At 38.5% G+C, this 18,649-nt stretch overlaps 1 protein-coding gene across 8 annotated transcripts in view; it reads left to right on the top strand.

Moving 5' to 3' along the window:
• ERC1 (ELKS/RAB6-interacting/CAST family member 1) overlaps window positions 1-18,649 on the top strand; it is a 481,383-nt gene that overhangs the window by 163,908 nt on the left and 298,826 nt on the right. For all 8 annotated transcript variants that reach the window (XM_030804352.1, XM_030804346.1, XM_030804349.1 and 5 more), the window contains 3 exons: window positions 12,903-13,040; window positions 14,289-14,429; window positions 15,635-15,775. In XM_030804352.1, coding sequence (XP_030660212.1) covers window positions 12,903-13,040; window positions 14,289-14,429; window positions 15,635-15,775 — 420 coding nt within the window. The remainder of the gene's footprint in view (window positions 1-12,902; window positions 13,041-14,288; window positions 14,430-15,634; window positions 15,776-18,649) is intronic.

Raw genomic sequence — 18,649 nt, 5'->3', positions numbered from 1 at the left:
TTGTTTCTCAGGAGATCCTGTAGCAGGAACTTGTCAGAGTAATAAATATACAGACACATACCTAGAAAAAGACAAAGGATTTAGGGAAAAGTGCCTGGTCACAGTTTTAAAGCAGAGTCAATATTTTCTTCTGCTTCAAAACTGCTTATAGCTTGATATGAATTCTCTTCTATTGTATTCTCATCTGTGGGAATGGCTGTTTGATTAGATGCCCAGGTATCTGTCAGCTCTAGTAGAGAAATTGAAATAACTAACCACGTGAAGAAGTCGTTAAATCAGACTCTGATGAAGCAGCCTTTTATGCTCTTCCTTTTTCCTGCTACACCAGTATGTGTATCCTAACCAGAAAATAGCTTCAAGAATCAGACATGTATTTTGTTCTTTATCTGTTTTATCTTCCTGTAATTGTCAGACTTCCTTAATTTTTTCTCCTAATGATTTTTTTTCTAAAGGAGTTTTTCAGATTAGAAAAATCAGGTAATTTTACAGAGAAAAATTTGCAAAATTCTGTAAAATCTTTGGGCTTCTTTATTTTCTTTTTTTATTTTTCTTTTTTTGAGATGGAGTCTCACTCTGTTGCCCAGGCTGGAGTGCAGTGGCGTGATATCAGCTCACTGCAACTTCCGCCTCCTGGGTTCAAGCAGTTCTCCTGCCTCAGCCTCCTTAGTACCTGGGACTACAGGCGTGCACCACCACACCCTGCTGATTTTTGTATTTTTAGTAGAGACGGGGTTTCACCATGTTGGCCAGGATGTTCTCTATCTCCTGACCTTGTGATCCACCCACCTTGGCCACCCCAAGTTCTGGGATTGCAGATGTGAGTTACTGCGCCCTGTCAGTCTTTGGGCTTCTTATATACATTGCATATCGGTAAGGAACTGACATTTGGATTTGTTTCCTTGCATCCCATTCAGGCTGAACTCTGCCTCACACACAGCAAATTTGGTATTTTTATTTTTTTTGAGACAGGGTCTCATTCTGTCGCCCAGGCTGCCGTGTAGTGGTGAGATCCTGGCTCACTGCAGCCTCGACTTCCTGGGCTCAGGTGATCCTCCTACCTCAGTGCTGCAAGGAACTAAGACTACAGTTTTACACCACCATGCCTGGCTGATTGTTAATACTTTTTGTAGTAGAGATGGGTTTCGCCACGTTGCTTAGGCTGGTCTCAAACTCCTGGGATCAAGTGATCTACCCGCCTCAGCCTCATGAAGTGCTGGGATTACAGGTGTAAGTCACTGCACTGGCCAAATTTGGCACTTTTATAAAGCAGCTAAGCAAACAACTTTAAATGAAGTGACTGGTCTTTTATTTTTTTTTGGAGGAGGAGTCTCGCTTTTGTCACCTAGGCTGGAGTGCAATGGCGCAATCTTAGCTCACTGCAACCTTCGCCTCCCAGGTTCAAGCGATTCTCCTGCCTCAGCCTCTCGAGTAGCTGGGATTACAGGTGCCCGGCTAATTTTTTTGTATTTTTAGTAGAGATGGGGTTTTTGCCATGTTGGCCAGGCTGGTCTTGAACTCCTGACCTCAGATGATCTGCCCACCTCGGCCTCCCAAAGTGCTGGGGTTACAGGCGTGAGCCATCACGCCGGCTGTGACTGGTCATTTTAAACAACATTCTGGATTCTTGAAAAGAATGCCACCGATTAATGATTTGTAACTTCTCTTATGCTTTTGACAGTCTGATGAAAGCTATGGGCTTTCTCCAGGTAAAAGTGTGCATAGTTCATTTGTGTGAACTGAGATATAATATACACCTTAAAGTTTATCCATGAACTTCTGATTAAAAACACCCACCTTTCACCATGACATGGTGAAGAAAAAAATAAATAAATAAATAAAAACACCATCTATGGAACAACCAAGTTGGTGATATACACTGGTTTCTAGGTTTTACAAAATCATAAAATATGTTTATGGTTCAAATACAACAAAAATTCATGGCAACTACAATCTCACGTTAATTATAATTTAACTAGAAAGAGTGTAGCCGTTGGGTATGGTGGATGCTGCGACGATCGATGCAACCTAGATCTCTCCTGAGTGTTGAAGGACTTACTTCCCCAGATCGCTGGAAGTGTTATCAACAGAAAGCCCTCAACTTTCCCTAGAGATTGTCTTGGCTAAAGACACCACCTTGCCCGAGGGCATGCCCCCTCCCATGGACATCCAGTGATTAATCCTTATGAGGTGCCATGGTTTGAATTCCTTCCCCCTACTTGGGACAGCAGCTTCAGAGCTCCTCGTGGGGTTGTCAGAATCCTTTGGGACTTCGTGGCAGCTGAATTGCTCCCTCTGTACAATCCTGATTTTTCTCTTCCTTTCCACTGACGCTGATCCCAAAGAGCACCCTCTAATAAGCTTCTTGCGTGATAATGTCTGTCTCAAGGTCTACTTTCTGGGAAACCCAGTCTTGGGTAGAATATAGGGTAGGATATTAGTACAAGTTAGCATCTTTCAACCTGTAAAAGTAGACCTGGCACAAATAAAAATTCAATGAGATGAACTTGAATTTAAATTAAAAATAAGTGAAACATCTCATCATATTTCCTTCAGACCTTATATTCAAGTAGTTTTTCAAAGTCTTGGTTTCTTTGAATTTATTTGTGTCTCTCAGTCTTTCTTTGGCATTGAAAAAAACTCCCCAAATCTCTGAAAGCTTGATTTGTTTGGTTACACATTATGAACTTGTGAAAGGTATGGGTTAAATAATACAGTTGCTTACATGCCCCAAAGAAACCCCTAGAGGTTTTCTTGTTGACAGGTGAATATGATAAGAGAATCTCCTTTTGCTAAGATTTCTTAGACTGTATTTAGAAAATATTTGGTTTTGTCATTATCATTAAAATTATAGATATCCATTCTAAATATATGAAAAGTATGGAAAAGCTATAAAAAGAAAAAATCTGTGTAAAAATAAACTTCTCCTCACTTGAAATTGGTATAATATTACACATACTTTTTGGTGACCTGTCTTATTCATGTAATAGTGTATAATAAACAAGTTTTTGTATCCTTAATTCTCAGGAATATGAGTTGTAATGGTATAATATTCTTTCCACCCAGTGGATAGACCGTATTTAATTTGGCTAGCCTTTTATTGTTATGTGTTTAATTATTCCCAATTTTTAAATTATTACAATACAATGGATTTTTTAAAAAATTAAGCCTCTTGTGCCTGCTTTAGTTTTTAAAAAAAAATATGGGATCTCTCATCACTAAAATGTAGTGAACTGAGACTGGGCTACCTAGACAGCCACTGTAACTGAACAACTTCAAGGGAAGCCATTCACATAGATGATATGAATGAATTGCGGGCCTCAGTGAAATCTCATCATTGCTACTGCCACAGAAGGATTGCCATTGTGGATTTATGTGCCCTCTTTGTCTTTTGAGCAATTTTAGCACAGGGAGGTCTGTCAATTTTTTATATATGCCGACTAGATATAAAAAGAAGGGTTTGAGCTATTTTCCATAATTATCTACCAGGCAGATCTTGACTGGCAGTGACCTTTGGTCTTACCAGCTTTTGTGTCGTTTTATCCAGTTTTAATGCAAGAGGCCCCTAGTTCCATGATCTGTACCATGAGCAAATCTGTCAAGGAACTTTCTTTACTACCAGCAATTAATAAAATCTACCTGGAGCAGTGGACTCTGAAAATGTATTTTCTTAAGGGCTATTCCATTCATGTATAATTAAATTTGAGCAGTTCTGAAGATAAAATGTAGTAGTATTCTGGTGAAGTTTATTACTTTTTAAATGTTCTCATCTTCCTTGGAAGAATAGTTATATTTTATAATTGAAAGAGATATTACTAGTCTTTTGTTTCACAGTTAAAGTGGTGAGAAAGATTAAGCAGTTTGCTCAATGCCATGTAACTAGTCATTCACTGCAATAATTCACTCCGTAATCTGTACTCTGAGAGAAGAGGACAACTGACAGGGAAACCCAACCAAGGAAATGTTAGTTGCTGCCCGACGTCTTTGCTGGGCTTATTGAGGACCATAAGCAGTAATTGAGAATACTGATATGAAAACTTTTAAAAACCCAAATTGAATTTAAAACATTGCTTAGAGTTTCTTATGGTTTTGTCAGTCTTGCAGCTTCTCATCACTGGAAACAAGTGGAGAAGCAAAATTTAGATGTCAACAATAGTCTGGGCAAAACATTCTTTTTTTTTTTTTTTTTTGGTAAATTATAGTTTTGCCTTGTTTGCACATTTTGTCCGAGTGTCTGATGGTGGACAAACTGTTGACCAGAAATCAGGGGACTTAGAACCTGAAAAGGAAAAATTCACTGTTAATTACTATACATCCCTCTTTGCCAACTGATTATGACCAGTTCATCCAGACTGTGTTTCTGCCATCAATACTGAAAGGTATTATTAACAAAGAAGGTAAAGGTCAGAGCCTTTTTGAATAACTGACTTCATATAATAAATTTGGTGCTGATGGCTATTTAAAAGAGTTGTGGAGGCACCCTCAAAAATGTTCCTTTCCTTTAAATGATATTTAAAGTGAGCCAGGTGATTGCAAGAAGTGTTTTGAGCTGTCTTGTCCTCAGAACTGTGTCCTAAAGGAAGTCTCTTCTGCCTTTCCCCAGTGATTTGGGCCTCAAAGGCAGAGTAATCAGTTCCACTTGACTAGAAATAAATCACCCACACTGAAACATGATAGCTCCTGACAACTGGGCAGTGCTGATAAAAGCCAAAACAAAAGATGTCAATAAATCTGTGCCAATGTGGAATTAGTATGCAGATTTGATGAATTCACTATGTAGCATTTCAGTCAGCATTAGACTTCCTCTGATTTCATCAGTTTTTCTTTCTTGTTAAAATAAAAATTGTATGAGGACAAGAAAGCCTCTATATAAAATAACCATTTTATTTCTGTTTCTTTCCACCCTAGTAAACAGAACTGTACCATGATTACAGACAGTTAATTTAAAAATATTTCTTCCTTGGGCTGGGTACAGTGACTCACATCTGTAATCCCAATGCTTTGAGAGGCCAAGGTGGGAGGATCATTTGAGGCCAGGAGTTTGAGACCAGCCTGGGCAATGTTGCAGTACTTCATCTCTACAAAAATTAAAAATTGGCTGGGTGTGGTGGCATGCATGTGTAGTCTCAGCTACTCCGGAGGCTGAGACTGGAGGATTACTGGAGCTCAGAAGTTCAAGGGTGCAGTGAGCAGCAATTACACCACTGTCACACTTCAGCCTTGGTGACAGAGCAAGACCCTGTCTCAGAAACAGAACAAACAAATATGTATTTCTTGAGTTTACTACTCAATAATGATAATTATCTATGATAGTAAACTGTATATATAAACCTGTTTGATATCACCCCCCTTCTATTATCATTGACAGCACAGATGTGTAGAATAAGTGCCAGTTCCTTTGATCACTACGAAATTTTGCTTGTACAGAAATTGAATATATGCTGATAGGTAGTGATTTCTTTCTATGTCAGGGAGAGTTTATACAAAAAAAAAACCCCATGGGATTATAAAATGTATCCTTTTCTGTAACAATTATTTTATTAATTTTCAATTTTAAAACTAATTTATGTAACAGAAGAAAAACCTTTTAAATGTTTTATTGTAAGGTCCTCCTTGGTCCGCCTGTCTGTAAATAAACTAGCTTCCTTTAACCTTGAAAGTTAGGCTACACAGATTATTTTCATAACGTCGTGGTCCTGAAATCCTTAATGTCAAGCATCTTTGTCTCTGTCCACCAGCTTTAGTGTATGGTGATTAGATACATGTTTCATCCATGAAGGATGTACTCTTCCATTTGCAGTGGTTTGGTACCTCATTCTTTGGGGGTTCGTTTGATTCTTTGCTTCAGTAGGGGGTACATTTTAAGTACATGATCGTAGTAATGATATACTATATTAATGAACACTATAATCATAAGAACTCATTTATGGAAAGATGCTTTATGTGATTACTTTTTCAGTTTTTCACCATAGAACATATTATTTATAGGGTGGTAATTAAGGGTAGATTCTGGAGCTAGACTGCCTAGTGATTTTCTCATAGTCTTGTAGTGATGCTTAAATCATTGTTACATATAAAGTCCTTATATCAGTACCTGGCATGTTTTTAAGTGTTGGCTGCTCCTGTAATCTGCCTCCCCACCACCACTGTTATAATTGTTGTTCTTGTTATTGTATTTTAGGGGTTCTGTGGTTTATAGTTCTAAACAATGGAGAGTTTTTAAAAACTGGGTATTCATATTTACAAGGGTATTTTTCCACTAAACGCAATTCTGAACAATCGTTTTTATCTTTATGTTCTAGTATGTGCATAATGGATCCAGTTTTTCTCTTGGCTGTTCAAAGCTTCTTATAAATCTTATATTTCAGATCCTATGGGTACTTAGTATAGAATAGGATCTCTGCTGAATATTTTATAAAAATGGCATAATACATACTGAAATAATATGATACGGGACTATCAGATAAACATTTATAACCTCAGCATTAGCTTGGTGAAAAAGAAGAGAATAATGACAAGAATAGTGTGGTAACATTCATTCTTCAGCTGGTTAGTGACACATATAAACCGAGGTCCTTGATCACAACGAAAATGAGAATATGTCACAGGAGCCGTCAGTGGGGCTCAGCTGTTACCCATCATGATGCTGGATTCAGTGGGGCTCACCTGTTACCCATCATGATGCTGGATTCAGTGGGGCTCACCTGTTACCCATCATGATGCTGGATTCAGTGGGCTCACCTGTTACCCATCATGATGCTGGATTCAGTGGGGCTCACCTGTTACCCATCATGATGCTGGATTCAGTGGGGCTCAGCTGTTACCCATCATGATGCTGGATAAACGGAAAGAGAAGTATTTTTATGGACACACATTTCACCCAACGCACCTACCTCCCACCCCCTGCGTGTTTCAGGTTTGTTCAGTGCTTACACAGCTGGTTTGCACCCATCTGTGTCTGTTTCAGGTCTTCCTCACTGATGGCAGCTTGCTCAGAGGAGGTAATCTTAGTGTCCACTGTTATTTTTTTATTTTGTGAGATCCTTTCACTATGGAATGTTTGTTTCTCCTCTTTTAGAAGTAAATACGAGTCTAAGAGTAGCCATCCGTTTTCATTCCGACCCAACAGTCTGTCTGTCTAGAGTGGGTAATTGAAAAAGAAGGTAGCTTGCTGAGAACTTGCTGACGGGATTTTACCTGTTTCAGCAGCTTCTGCACCTGAGTGTATCAGCAGAAGTGTTTACTAGCAAAGAATAATGGATTCCTTTAATAGTTTAACTACATATAAGGTATAAAAGTGAAACTGTTAACATTTTAATTCCTTAATTTCTCCCTAGATGCAGATGATGGAGTAGAAAGAAGGGTATTATCCTTATTATGTTTGTAAGGGGTGTTTGTGTATTAGGTAGGCTCATAAAACAAATCTGTCTTCTTGTATGTAAAACTTGGTTGGTTCTGTGAAATTTCATTTTAAATAATGTTTCTTGTATTGCCCTTTCTTGACAGGGAAGTCTAATCAACAGCATGACCGTAGCTTTTCTTTGTGTAAGACCTATATGTTCGCAACTGGAATGACCTGCACAGCTGGTTAAGCATGTAAACAGCAAGGCATTGTGTTCTGTATATACAGGCATACCTCGGAGATATTGTGGATTCAGTTCCAGACCACCACAATAAAACGGGTCACACAAATTTTTTGGCTTCCCAGAGCATATAAAAAGTTATGTTTATACTATATTGTAGTTTATTAAGTATGCAATAGCATTATATCTAAAAATGTACATAATTTAATTTAAAAATACTTTATTGCAAAATATGCTAATTTTCTGAGCCTTCAGCAACTCGTAATATTCTTGCTAGTGGAATGTCTTGCCTCTGTGTTGGGGGCTGCTGACTGATCAGGGTGGTAGTTGCTGAAGGTTGGGGTGGCTGTGGCAGTTTCTTAAAGTAAGACATCAATGAAGTTTGCTGCATCAATTGACTCGTCCTTTCAAAAAAGATTTCTCTGAATCACGCAGTGCTGTTTGATAGCATTTTACCCACAGTAGAATTTCTTTCAAAATTAGAGTCAATCCTCTCAACCCTTGGCACTGCTTTATCAACTAAGTTTATTAATATTCTACATATTTTGTTGTCATTTCAGCAATGTTCACAGCCTCTTCACCAAGAGTAGATTCTGTCTCCAAAAAAAAAAAGAACCACTCTTATTACTCATTCAGAAGAAGCAGCTCCACATTTGTTCAAATATTTTTTTTTTTTTTTTTTTTGAGACAGAGTTTTGCTATTGTTGCCCAGTCTGGAGTGCAATGGCATGATCTTGGTTCACTGCAACCTCTGCCTCCCGGGTTCAAGTGATTCTTCTGCCTGAGCCTCCCGAATAGTTGGAGTTACAGGCGCCCACCACCACGCCTGGCTAACTTTTTGTATTGTCAGTAGAGATGGCGTTTCTCCATGTTGGCCAGGCTGGTCTTGAACTCCTGACCTCAAGTGATCTGCCTGCCTTGGCCTCCCAAAGTGCTGGGATTACAGGTGTGAGCCACTGCGCCCGGCCCATCTGTTCAAATTTTATCATGAAGTTGCAGCAGTTCAGTCACAGCGTCAGGCTCCCCTTCTAATTCTGGTTCTCTTGCTATTTCCACATCTTTAGTGACTACTTCTACTGAAGTCTTGAGCCTGTCAAAGTTATCCATGAGGATTGGAATCAACTTCTTCCAATCTCCTGTTAATGTTGATATTTTGACCTCCTCTTGTGAATCACAAATGTTCTTAATGACATCAGGAATGGTGAATCCTTACCAAAAAGTTTTCAATTTACTTTGCCCAGATCCATCAGAGGAATCACCAACTATGGCCTTACAAAATGTATTTCTTAACCAGTAAGACAAGAAATCAAAATGACTCCTTGATCCATGAGGTGCAGAATGGATGTTGTATTAGCAGGCATAAGAAAAACATGAATCTCCTTGTACCTCTCTATCAGAGCTCTAGGGTGACCAGATGCATTGTCAGTGAGCAGTAATATTTTGAAAGGCATCTTTTTTTCTGAGCAGTAGGTCTCCACATTGGGTTTAATACACCAAGTACACCATGTTGTAAACAGATGGGTTGTGATTGAGGCTTCATTGTTCCATTTATAAAGCATAGGCAAAGTAGATTTACCATAATTCTTACGGGCCCTAGGATTTTCAGAATGATAAATGAACACTGGCCTCAACTTTCAGTCACCAACTGCATTATCCCCTAACAAGACAGTCATCCTCTTCTTTGAAACTTTGTTTTTTTTTTGTTTGTTTATTTCTTTTTTTTTTTTTTTTCTTTTTGAGACAGAGTCTCGCTTCGTTGCCCAGGCTGGAGTGCAGTGGCATGAACTTGGCTCACTGCAACCTCTGCCTTTCGGGTTCAAGCAGTTCTCCCGTCTCAGCCTCCTGAATAGCTGGGATTACAGGCATGGGCCACCACACCCGGCTAATGTTTGAAGCTTTGAGGCCAGACGTTGACTTATCCTCTCTAGCTATGAAAGTTCTAGATGGCATCTTTTGCCAATAAAAGGCTGCTTCATCTGTTAGGTTGGTGCAGAAGTAACTTCAATGGCAAAACTGCCATTACTTTTGCACCAACCAAATACATTGAAAATTCATTGTTTGTTGTAGCCATCTTCATTGATTGTCTTAGCTAGACCTGGATAACATGCTGCAACTTCTCCATCAACACTTGCTGCTTTACTTTACACTTTTATATTATGGAGACGGCTTCTTTCCTTAAACCTCATGAACCAACCTCTGCTAGCTTGAAACTTTTCTCCTTTAGCTTCTTCACCTCTCTCAATCTTCATTGAAATGAAGAGAGTTAGGGCCTTGCCCTGGATTAGGCTTTGGCTTGAGGCATGCTGTGGCTGGTTTGATCCTGTATCCAAACCAGTACACTTTTTCCGTATCAGCAATAAGGTTGATTTCTTTTTTGTGTGTTCACTGGAGTGGCACTTTTGATTTCCTTCAATAACCTGACTGTTTGGTTCCAGAGGCCTAGCTTTCAGCCTGTCTTGGCTTTTGACATGCCTTCCTCACTAAGCTTAATCTTTTTTACTTTTCAAACTCTGCATGTAGCATTTGACTTAATCATTTCTAAATTTTGAGTAAAAGTGAGAGATGTGCGACTTTTCCTTCTACTTGACTATTTGGAGGCCATTGTTGGGTTATGAACTGGCCTAATTTCATTGTAGTTGGGTTTCAAGGAATAGGAAGGCTGACACAGAGGGAGAGAAGAGGGAATGATTGATCAGTGGAACAGTCAGAACACGTGCAACATTTTTTAAGTTCACCATCTCATACGGGCAGAGTTCATGACACCCCAAATAAATAACATTAGTATCATCAAAGATCACTGATCACAGATCACCGTAATAGATACAATAATAATGAAAAAGAAATATTGCAGGAATTACCAAAATGTGACAGAGACACCAAGTTAGAATGCTCTTGAAAAGTAGTGCTGATAGACTTGCTCGATGCAGGGTCCCCACAAACCTTCAGTAAGTAAAAAACCAGTATCTGTGAAGAGCAATAAAGCAAAGCATAAGAAATCAAGGTATACCCGTGTATGGAGTACTGGATTTTTGAGTGGCAAAATTCTCTTTAATGGTTATGAGTTTACCTAAGTGTTGATCCATATGAGATTTCAATAGTAGTGTCTGATTAAATCAAGGGAAGACTAATGCTTTCCATCTCGGATGAACTCAATTCTTACAATGGGCTTTGGTCTCTTACTGGGCAATTCCGTGGTTCACCCATATGATTATCTCTTTGTTAACAAGTGGAAATGTAAGCTTCAGCATATTCACGTGCCCTATTCTAAACTTACCAAATCTCTTTCTTAGCTTTTTTGTTCTGCCTGTCGAGTTCTTCTTGACTCTAGAGAGGTACCTTAAAGAGCTTGTACTAAATTTATTAATGTAAGAAACTACCTGACAATTGGATCCAGGATTGTTTTGTAATTCCGTTATTGGCAGGAGTTTTTGTGAATCCCTGAACATAGTTTATGGAAGTCCAAACTTATATTTTATTCATTTATTGATTAATGTTTACTATGATCTGAGGTGTACTGTATAGGAAGGTACAAAACAGGTGGAGGGGCAGGATCCATGTCTACTTGTGAAGACATGTATAAAACAAATTACATATGGTTACATACACTAATCAGTGCTATAATGATTGATAGATGGAGGGATGGAGATGTGTGATCAATATATAGATACATGGAAGAATGGAGGAGTGTGTATACGTAATATATACATGTATATGTGTCATTAATGGGGTACAGACAATGATCAGGTTTTTCTCGTGGGGGTGAGGGCAACAAACTATTCCTAGAGGAGATAATGTTTATCTTGCATTTTGAAAACCATGTAGAAAAATCAGGTAGTTTTAGTGTCAGCTCAAGAGGAGATGGTGATTATATTCTCCTGCTTCATTTTTCTCCATAGAACTTATCTCTGCCCTGTGCTATATTGATTCCTTCATTTGTTCAATCACTCATTCCCTCCCTCCATCATTTATTTGTCTACCTTACTAGAATGTAAGCTCCATGAAGGCAGGGATTTGGTCTGTTTTCATTACTCTGTTTCCTCAGCAACTGGAAAAGTGCCTGATCTGTGGTGGAATTTGAACTCATGTGTATATAGTGAATGAATGAACTTTGTGAGTAGTTGGTTTATTTATAATTTTCCTTTAGCTTATTAAGGATAGGTCCTCAGAATTTCCTCATAGTTTGCTTGTTTTTTTATTATACTTGAATAATAATTTTTTATTGTACTTGAGTCTCCTTGTACTTGAGTGATAACATGCTGCTTGTTGTACTTGAGTGATAACATGCTATTTCCACAGTGTTATCTCACAGTATGTTGAGTCCCCATAATCTTACCTGAACTGATACAAACTCTAATGGTTTTCCATGTCGATATGCGAGTCCTCTTAAAATTTCATTGAAAGAATGGGTCAGATCCTTGCATGCTGACACTGCCAACACTGGCACTGTTACTTATTTAAAGTACAGAACTGGCCAGACCATTTCTGTGCTTAAAAATCTGTAATGGCTTCCATCTCTCTGGAATAAAATCTGTGCTCCTTAGGTTGGCACACAAGCTGTTTTATAGCTTGGCTTCAGCTGTATAATGATGCATTTTCTTACTATCTCATAGTAGAATAAAAATGAGTCTATTCATTTTTCTTTATATCCATAGTGTCTGGCGTGTAATACAGAATTCAACAAATGTTTTTTGAGTAAATGAATGCATATAAGTGTATATGAATGAATGGCCACAAAAATGTTTGCTGCTTAGATAAAAGATGATATAAGTAAATGAATGCATATAAGTATGTATGAACGAATGGCTAAGAAGATGTTTGCTGCTTAGATAAAAGATGGTATAAAACTAACATAACACTAGCCTTTGAGAACAGCCTTTTCTTTATATGGCTGATTTGTCTTTCTCACTGTTTAGCTGCTCTATTCTCTGTCCTCCCTTTATTCTTTGTGAAGAAATCCCTCTTGGCATTTACAATGTCATTTTAGAAGTAATCCTAGTCCTCATGGCTTTCCTCTCTACCTGGCCATCTCTATACTGGATCTCTTCTGCTGAATACTTTTCTTATTTTGTTAGGGATTTGTGTATGTGTGTGTGTTTGTGTGTGTGCGCCATACATGTGTGTACCTTTTTTTTGTTTTGCCTACAAATGCCTACAAATTTAAGGTTTTGCACGTAATTTTGAAACTCTTAGGATTAAATGATTTCTACAGAATGCACACACACAGACAACCCTGAGCTGTTTTCAAATTGAAATGATTTTGATTGTGCTATTGTTTTTTTATAAACGTCCTCTCTTTTCCTTTAAATATTTATGTACATTTAGATTGAAAATCTTCAAGAGCAGCTTAGAGACAAGGAAAAGCAGATGAGCAGCTTGAAAGAACGGGTCAAATCCTTGCAGGCTGACACCACCAACACTGACACTGCCTTGACAACTTTGGAGGAGGCCCTTGCAGAGAAAGTGAGTGACTGGCCCCGACTCTCCACACGTTTTCTGCTTTCTCATTAATCTAAGACTGGATATAGAATACAAAAGAAATCCTTGTGGGTGCAAGGGAAAAGAGCTGCTGTATGCTATTGCTGACATACGTAGTGTGAAGGGAAACTTTTTTTTTAGGTGGAGTCTCACTCTATGCCCAGGCTGGAGTGCGGTGGCGGGATCTTGTCTCACGGCAAATTCCACCTCCCAGTTTCAAGCGATTCTCCTGCCTCAGCCTCCTGAGTAGCTGGGATTACAAGCATGAGCCACCGTGCCCAACTAATTTTTTGTATTTTTTGTAGAGACAGGGTTTTGCCATGTTGGCCAGACTGGTTTTGAACTCCTGACTTCAAGTGATCCACCCACCTCGGCCTCCCAAAGTGTTGAGATTACAGGCATGAGCCCCTGCACCTGGCCAAATTGCTCTGATCTTCAAACTTCTTGAGTATCTGTTGACAGAAAGTTTTGATGATTTCTCTTTTCTTTACCTTCCTTTATATTTGAAGCTCAATATATCAAAATCTTTCCCCTTCCCCCCTTTTTTGGTGTGTGAGTTGTGAGTTGTTTCCATTGCCTTGTGGGCAACATGTGAATAATATATAGAGAAGAAATATTTGTTAGTTATTGTCCTTAGGGTGTATATATAAGCTTTTAGTTACCTGGAAATTGAATAAACGGAAATATTCCAAAAGAATACTTTAGTGATACCAAATACTAGTTGAGATTATAATAAGAAAAGAAACCTTGGGATTCAAATGAATAAACCTACATCCTTGTTATGGCAAGATGAATAAGAAGGATGAATTATTTAAAAAGTGTATTCTGGCCAGACACAATGGCTCACACCTGTAATCCCAGCACTTTGGGAGGCCGAGGCGGGTGGATCACCTGAGGTCGGGAGTTCAAGACCAGCCTGACCAACATGGAGAAACCCTGTCTCTACTAAAAATACAAAATTAGCCAGGCGTGGTGGCACGCTACTTGGGAGGCTGAGGCAGGAGAATCGCTTGAACCCAAGAGGCAGAGGTTGTGGTGAGCCAAGATCGTGCCATTACACTCCAGCCTAGGCAACAAGAGTGAAACTCTGTCTCAAAAAAAAAAAAAGTGGATTCTTTAAAAACTTACCATTGTCTTTTGAATATAGAAGTTTGAAATTCTGCTAAAAGCAGAATTACAGTCATATAAGTGCAAAAGGGAATTTCTTCACATGTTGATATATTCTCTCATCAGGAGCGGACAATTGAACGCTTAAAGGAGCAGAGGGACAGAGATGAGCGAGAGAAGCAAGAGGAAATTGATAACTACAAAAAAGATCTTAAAGACTTGAAGGAAAAAGTCAGCCTATTGCAAGGCGACCTTTCGGAGAAAGAGGTTAAGCTCCCCAAAATGGAATTAGTTTGCTTAATCATTGCATGTGTCCGTATGTTGTTGGTGTTTACATAATGCATGTAAAACAGTATTCGATGGAAGATTTTCTTAATCTTTTAGCAGGCTTTTGTGAGTACCTTAAGGAATGTTTCAGAAAGCTTTGCGGAGACATAGTGGATTAGTTCATTCATTTTCTAAGTGTTACTCACTATGTTTTATGTTGGTTTTTTACTTACTAATATTTTTATAGACCTAAAATAACTGAAGCTCAGATACATTTGGAGAAATAGTGTGCTAAAGATAAGAAAGTTGACAGATAAAAGGAATATGCAAAAGGAGGAAATTTTATGTATAGCAACTATCAAAGAACACAACAGCTATTAAATTAGGTGACTTAATATACTTTGATCTTGTTTTTGGAGAATCCTGTTAATATGAGCTAAATAGCAAAGATGCCTCATGCTATGTAATCAGATGATGATAATGCATGAGCTTTAGCATCTTTCTGTGGATTTTCTTTCTAATATCTTTAGGAAATGTTATGGAAGTTTAAATTCCTAGTAGAATTTTTCTTTTAATAGGGAAAAATGTGATTTTTTTTTTTCTTTTAAGAGACAGTGTCGCACTCTGTTGCCCAGTCTGGAGTGCAGTGGCATTATCATAGCTCACTGCAGTCTTGAACTCCTGGGCCCAAGGATTTTCCTATTTCAGTCTTCCATGTAGCTAGGACTATACATGTGCACTACCCTGTCCAGCTAAGTTAAAAATTTTTTTGTGTGAAGACAGAGTCTTGCTATGTTGCCCAGGCTGGTCTTGAACTCCTGGCCTCAAGTGATCCCCCTGTCTCAGCCTCCCAAAATGCTGGGTTTACAGGTATCTGGCCGAAAAATGTTTTCTGTTTAAGTTAATGTAGCTACTGAGGTTTGACTACTTACATTCACAAAGCTTCATCTACTTTGGTTTATTATGTATTGACAGAACTCTTTACATCACTGTTCAATGGGTATTTCTTGAGAATCCATCTTATTTGTTAAGAGGTGAAGGCTAGAGCTAATATTGTTTTATATTTCATGAATGAATTTCCTTGAAATGGAGATATGTCAGCATTTGGTAATGGAAAGGAAATTACAGCTACCACAATAAATTTAAAATTTTAAATCTCCTTTTGTTTATAATTATTTATTCTAGATGTGTGTTCCTTCTTTTAGGCTTCACTTTTGGATCTGAAAGAGCACGCTTCTTCCCTGGCATCCTCAGGACTGAAAAAGGACTCACGGCTTAAGACACTAGAGATTGCTTTGGAGCAGAAGAAGGAGGAGTGTCTGAAAATGGAATCACAATTGAAAAAGGTTAAAGAAAAATTTTCACATTTTTTTGCTTTGCTTTAAATAAGAGCATAGTAGATAACCTTAGCATGTTTATATGGGATAATTTACCAATGGAGTAATAATCCCCCAAACTTTAAAATACCATGTATACCTGAATTAATTATCTTAGCATTCTTATCCTACTTTATTTTACTCAAGATAATCCCCACATCTTCGAAAATTGACAGTTCAGAGAAAGATTAAAATATGCAACTCCCTTGTGGGTAAAATATGAGACCACAGTGTAAAAATCTCAGTTACCTGATATTTTCCTTCCATTAGAATCAGACTTCTGCTGGGTGCAGTAACTTGTGCCTGTAATTCCAGCTACTTGGGAGGTTGATGTCAGGAGTTGGACATCAGCCTGTGCCACAGAGTGAGACCCCATCTCTTAAAAAAAGAAAAAACGGCGGCTCACGCCTGTAATCCCAGCACTTTGGGGGGCAGAGGCGGGCAGATCACGAAGTCAGGAGTTCGAGACCAGCTTGACCAACATGGCGAAACCCCGTCTCTACTAAAAACACAAAAACATCAGCCAGGTGCGGTGGCGCAGGCCTGTAATCCCAGCTACTCAGGAGGCCGAGGCAGGAGAATCACTTGAACCCTGGAGGCGGAGTTTGCATTGAGCCAAGATTGCGCCACTGCACTCCAGCCTGAGTGACAGAGCAAGACTCCATCTCACAAAAAAAAGAAAAAAAAAAAAAAAGAGAATAAGTGAGAGCGTATTTTCTAATTTAACATATGTGGTAAGATCTGAGACTCAGAACAATTGTTAAATATCCTGTTTCAGATTTTATCTCATTTTGGAGAATGTTAATTTCCTAGCATTTTTTTTAAAGACAGGGCACATATTGTCAGAAAGTTTTTTTTATTTGTTACATTTTTAATTTTTCTTAGCAACTTATTGGTCCTAGAATTTTGTTATCTTCACCTTCTACATTAGGGTCTATTTTTTGGTTTATAGCTTATGTGTAGATTTACATGAAGGACTATTTGGCATATTTTCTTCTTGGAATCTATTACTGGTATATTATTAGTGTTCTAATTTACATTTATTCAAAAGCCTGTCCTATCATTGAAATTTTTAAAGTAGATTTCTTCTCTGTTTTGTTTGGAGTAGGAAATGACTGGTCTTGAGGTAATGATAATTGAAGTCATTTTTGACCTATTTGTAGCTTAAGAATTTATGTCCCGTATCTGAATATTGGCATTCCATGTCTTCAGCATGAGATAATATCCTCAGAATTTATGAAGTAAAGGATTGAAACTCAACTTTTGAGATATCAGATTTTTTTGTCTTTTTTTCTTTGTTTTTTGGAGACAGGGTCTTGCTCCGTTGTCCAGGCTGGAGTGTGGTGGCGCAATCATAGTTTACCGTGACTTCAAACTTCTAGGTTTTAGTGATCTTCTTGCCTCATCCTCTCAAAGAGCTGGGACTACAGACTCAACACCTGGCTAAGTTAATTTTGAGATGGAGTCTCACTCTGTCGCCCAGGTTGGAGTGCAGTGGTGCAATCTCAGTTCACTGCAACCTCCACCTCCCGGGCTCAGGTGATTCTCCTGCCTCAGCCTCCAGAGTAGCTGGATTTACAGGTGCATGCCACTGCGCCTGGCTAATTTTTGTATTTTTAGTAGAGATAGGGTTTCACTATTTTGACCAGGCTGGTCTTGAACTCCTGACCTCATGATCCACCTGCCTCAGCCTCCCAAAGTGCTGGGATTACAGGCCACCACGCCCGTGAGCCACCACGCCCGGCCGTTTGTTTTTTTTAAATAGAGGGGTCTTGCCATGTTGCCTAGGCTGGTCTCAAACCCCTGCCTCAAGAGATCCTTCTGCGACGGCCTCCCAAACTGCTGGGAGGAAGGCCACTGTGCTCAGCCTTGAGTTACCAGAATTTTTAAAATGCTTAATTCTTTTTTTTTTCCTTGTAGAGTGAAATATTTATTTCTGTACTCTGATTTTTTTTATTGCTTTTTTTTTCACCATTTTTTTAAACCGTTAATTTTCTTTCCCTTGATTATCCTACTCTTAAAACCGTTTTCTTTACTTTTCTTTCTTCTTTTCTCCCTGACGCTTCTGTCTTTAGCATCCTGGAATAGTGTGGAGCCACTCATCCAAGCCAGTGAGTGACCTAGTGTTGTCATAAAGTCCCAGTTGGTAGTTTTTTTTCTGGCTTTTGTGTGACTGACATTTTTATCACCCTGTAGATAAATGAATATACTTAACCTTCTCATCTCTCCCTTCCCGAAATAGGAACTCTGGGTTTTTTTATTGTTGTTGTTTTTTCAAATGATTCCTCTCTGAAGTATATTGAGGTGACTACAAAATAGAAAGGCTTCTCTAAGACCAAAATTTTTCCTCAGACTTTAGAAAGTGTTTGCATTTCTGCTGCTTTTACCTTGTTTTGTTCCTAGTGAGTTAATTCATTCAGGACTGCTTCTCTTTGTTTTTATTTCCACCATGTTGTGGCTTTTAGCCACACCAGGTTAGGGGACAGTTTTGCTAACACATTAAAATATGTATCTGCCAATAGAGTCTTTTGTAAAGGCCGTGCTTAGTAACTGAATTTTGACAGCTGATGAAACCTGAAACCAAAGAAATTGGTAGAGGACTTAATCTTGAAGGTACCTCTGTTGCTTCCACAAAGCATTTAACAAAATTCACATAAACCTTTCTCTTTTACTCAACGTACTTTGAATCAGAGCTTTCCTAAGTATGTATGTTTGCCCCTTTAATATTTTTTGAAACCATTTTAAGGGACTAAATATGTTTTGTTGTTTATTGAATAAGGAAAAAAACTTGTCTTAGTCTTTACTTTCTCATTAAATAGGTTATGTGGTGAAAATGTTGATTTC

The sequence above is a fragment of the Nomascus leucogenys genome, chromosome 23 (assembly GCF_006542625.1).
Source record: "Nomascus leucogenys isolate Asia chromosome 23, Asia_NLE_v1, whole genome shotgun sequence".
In the NCBI taxonomy this organism is placed as follows: Eukaryota; Metazoa; Chordata; class Mammalia; order Primates; family Hylobatidae; genus Nomascus; species Nomascus leucogenys.
The sequence above is the reverse complement of the archived record's forward strand: the minus strand, read 5'-3'. Positions and strand labels throughout refer to the sequence as shown.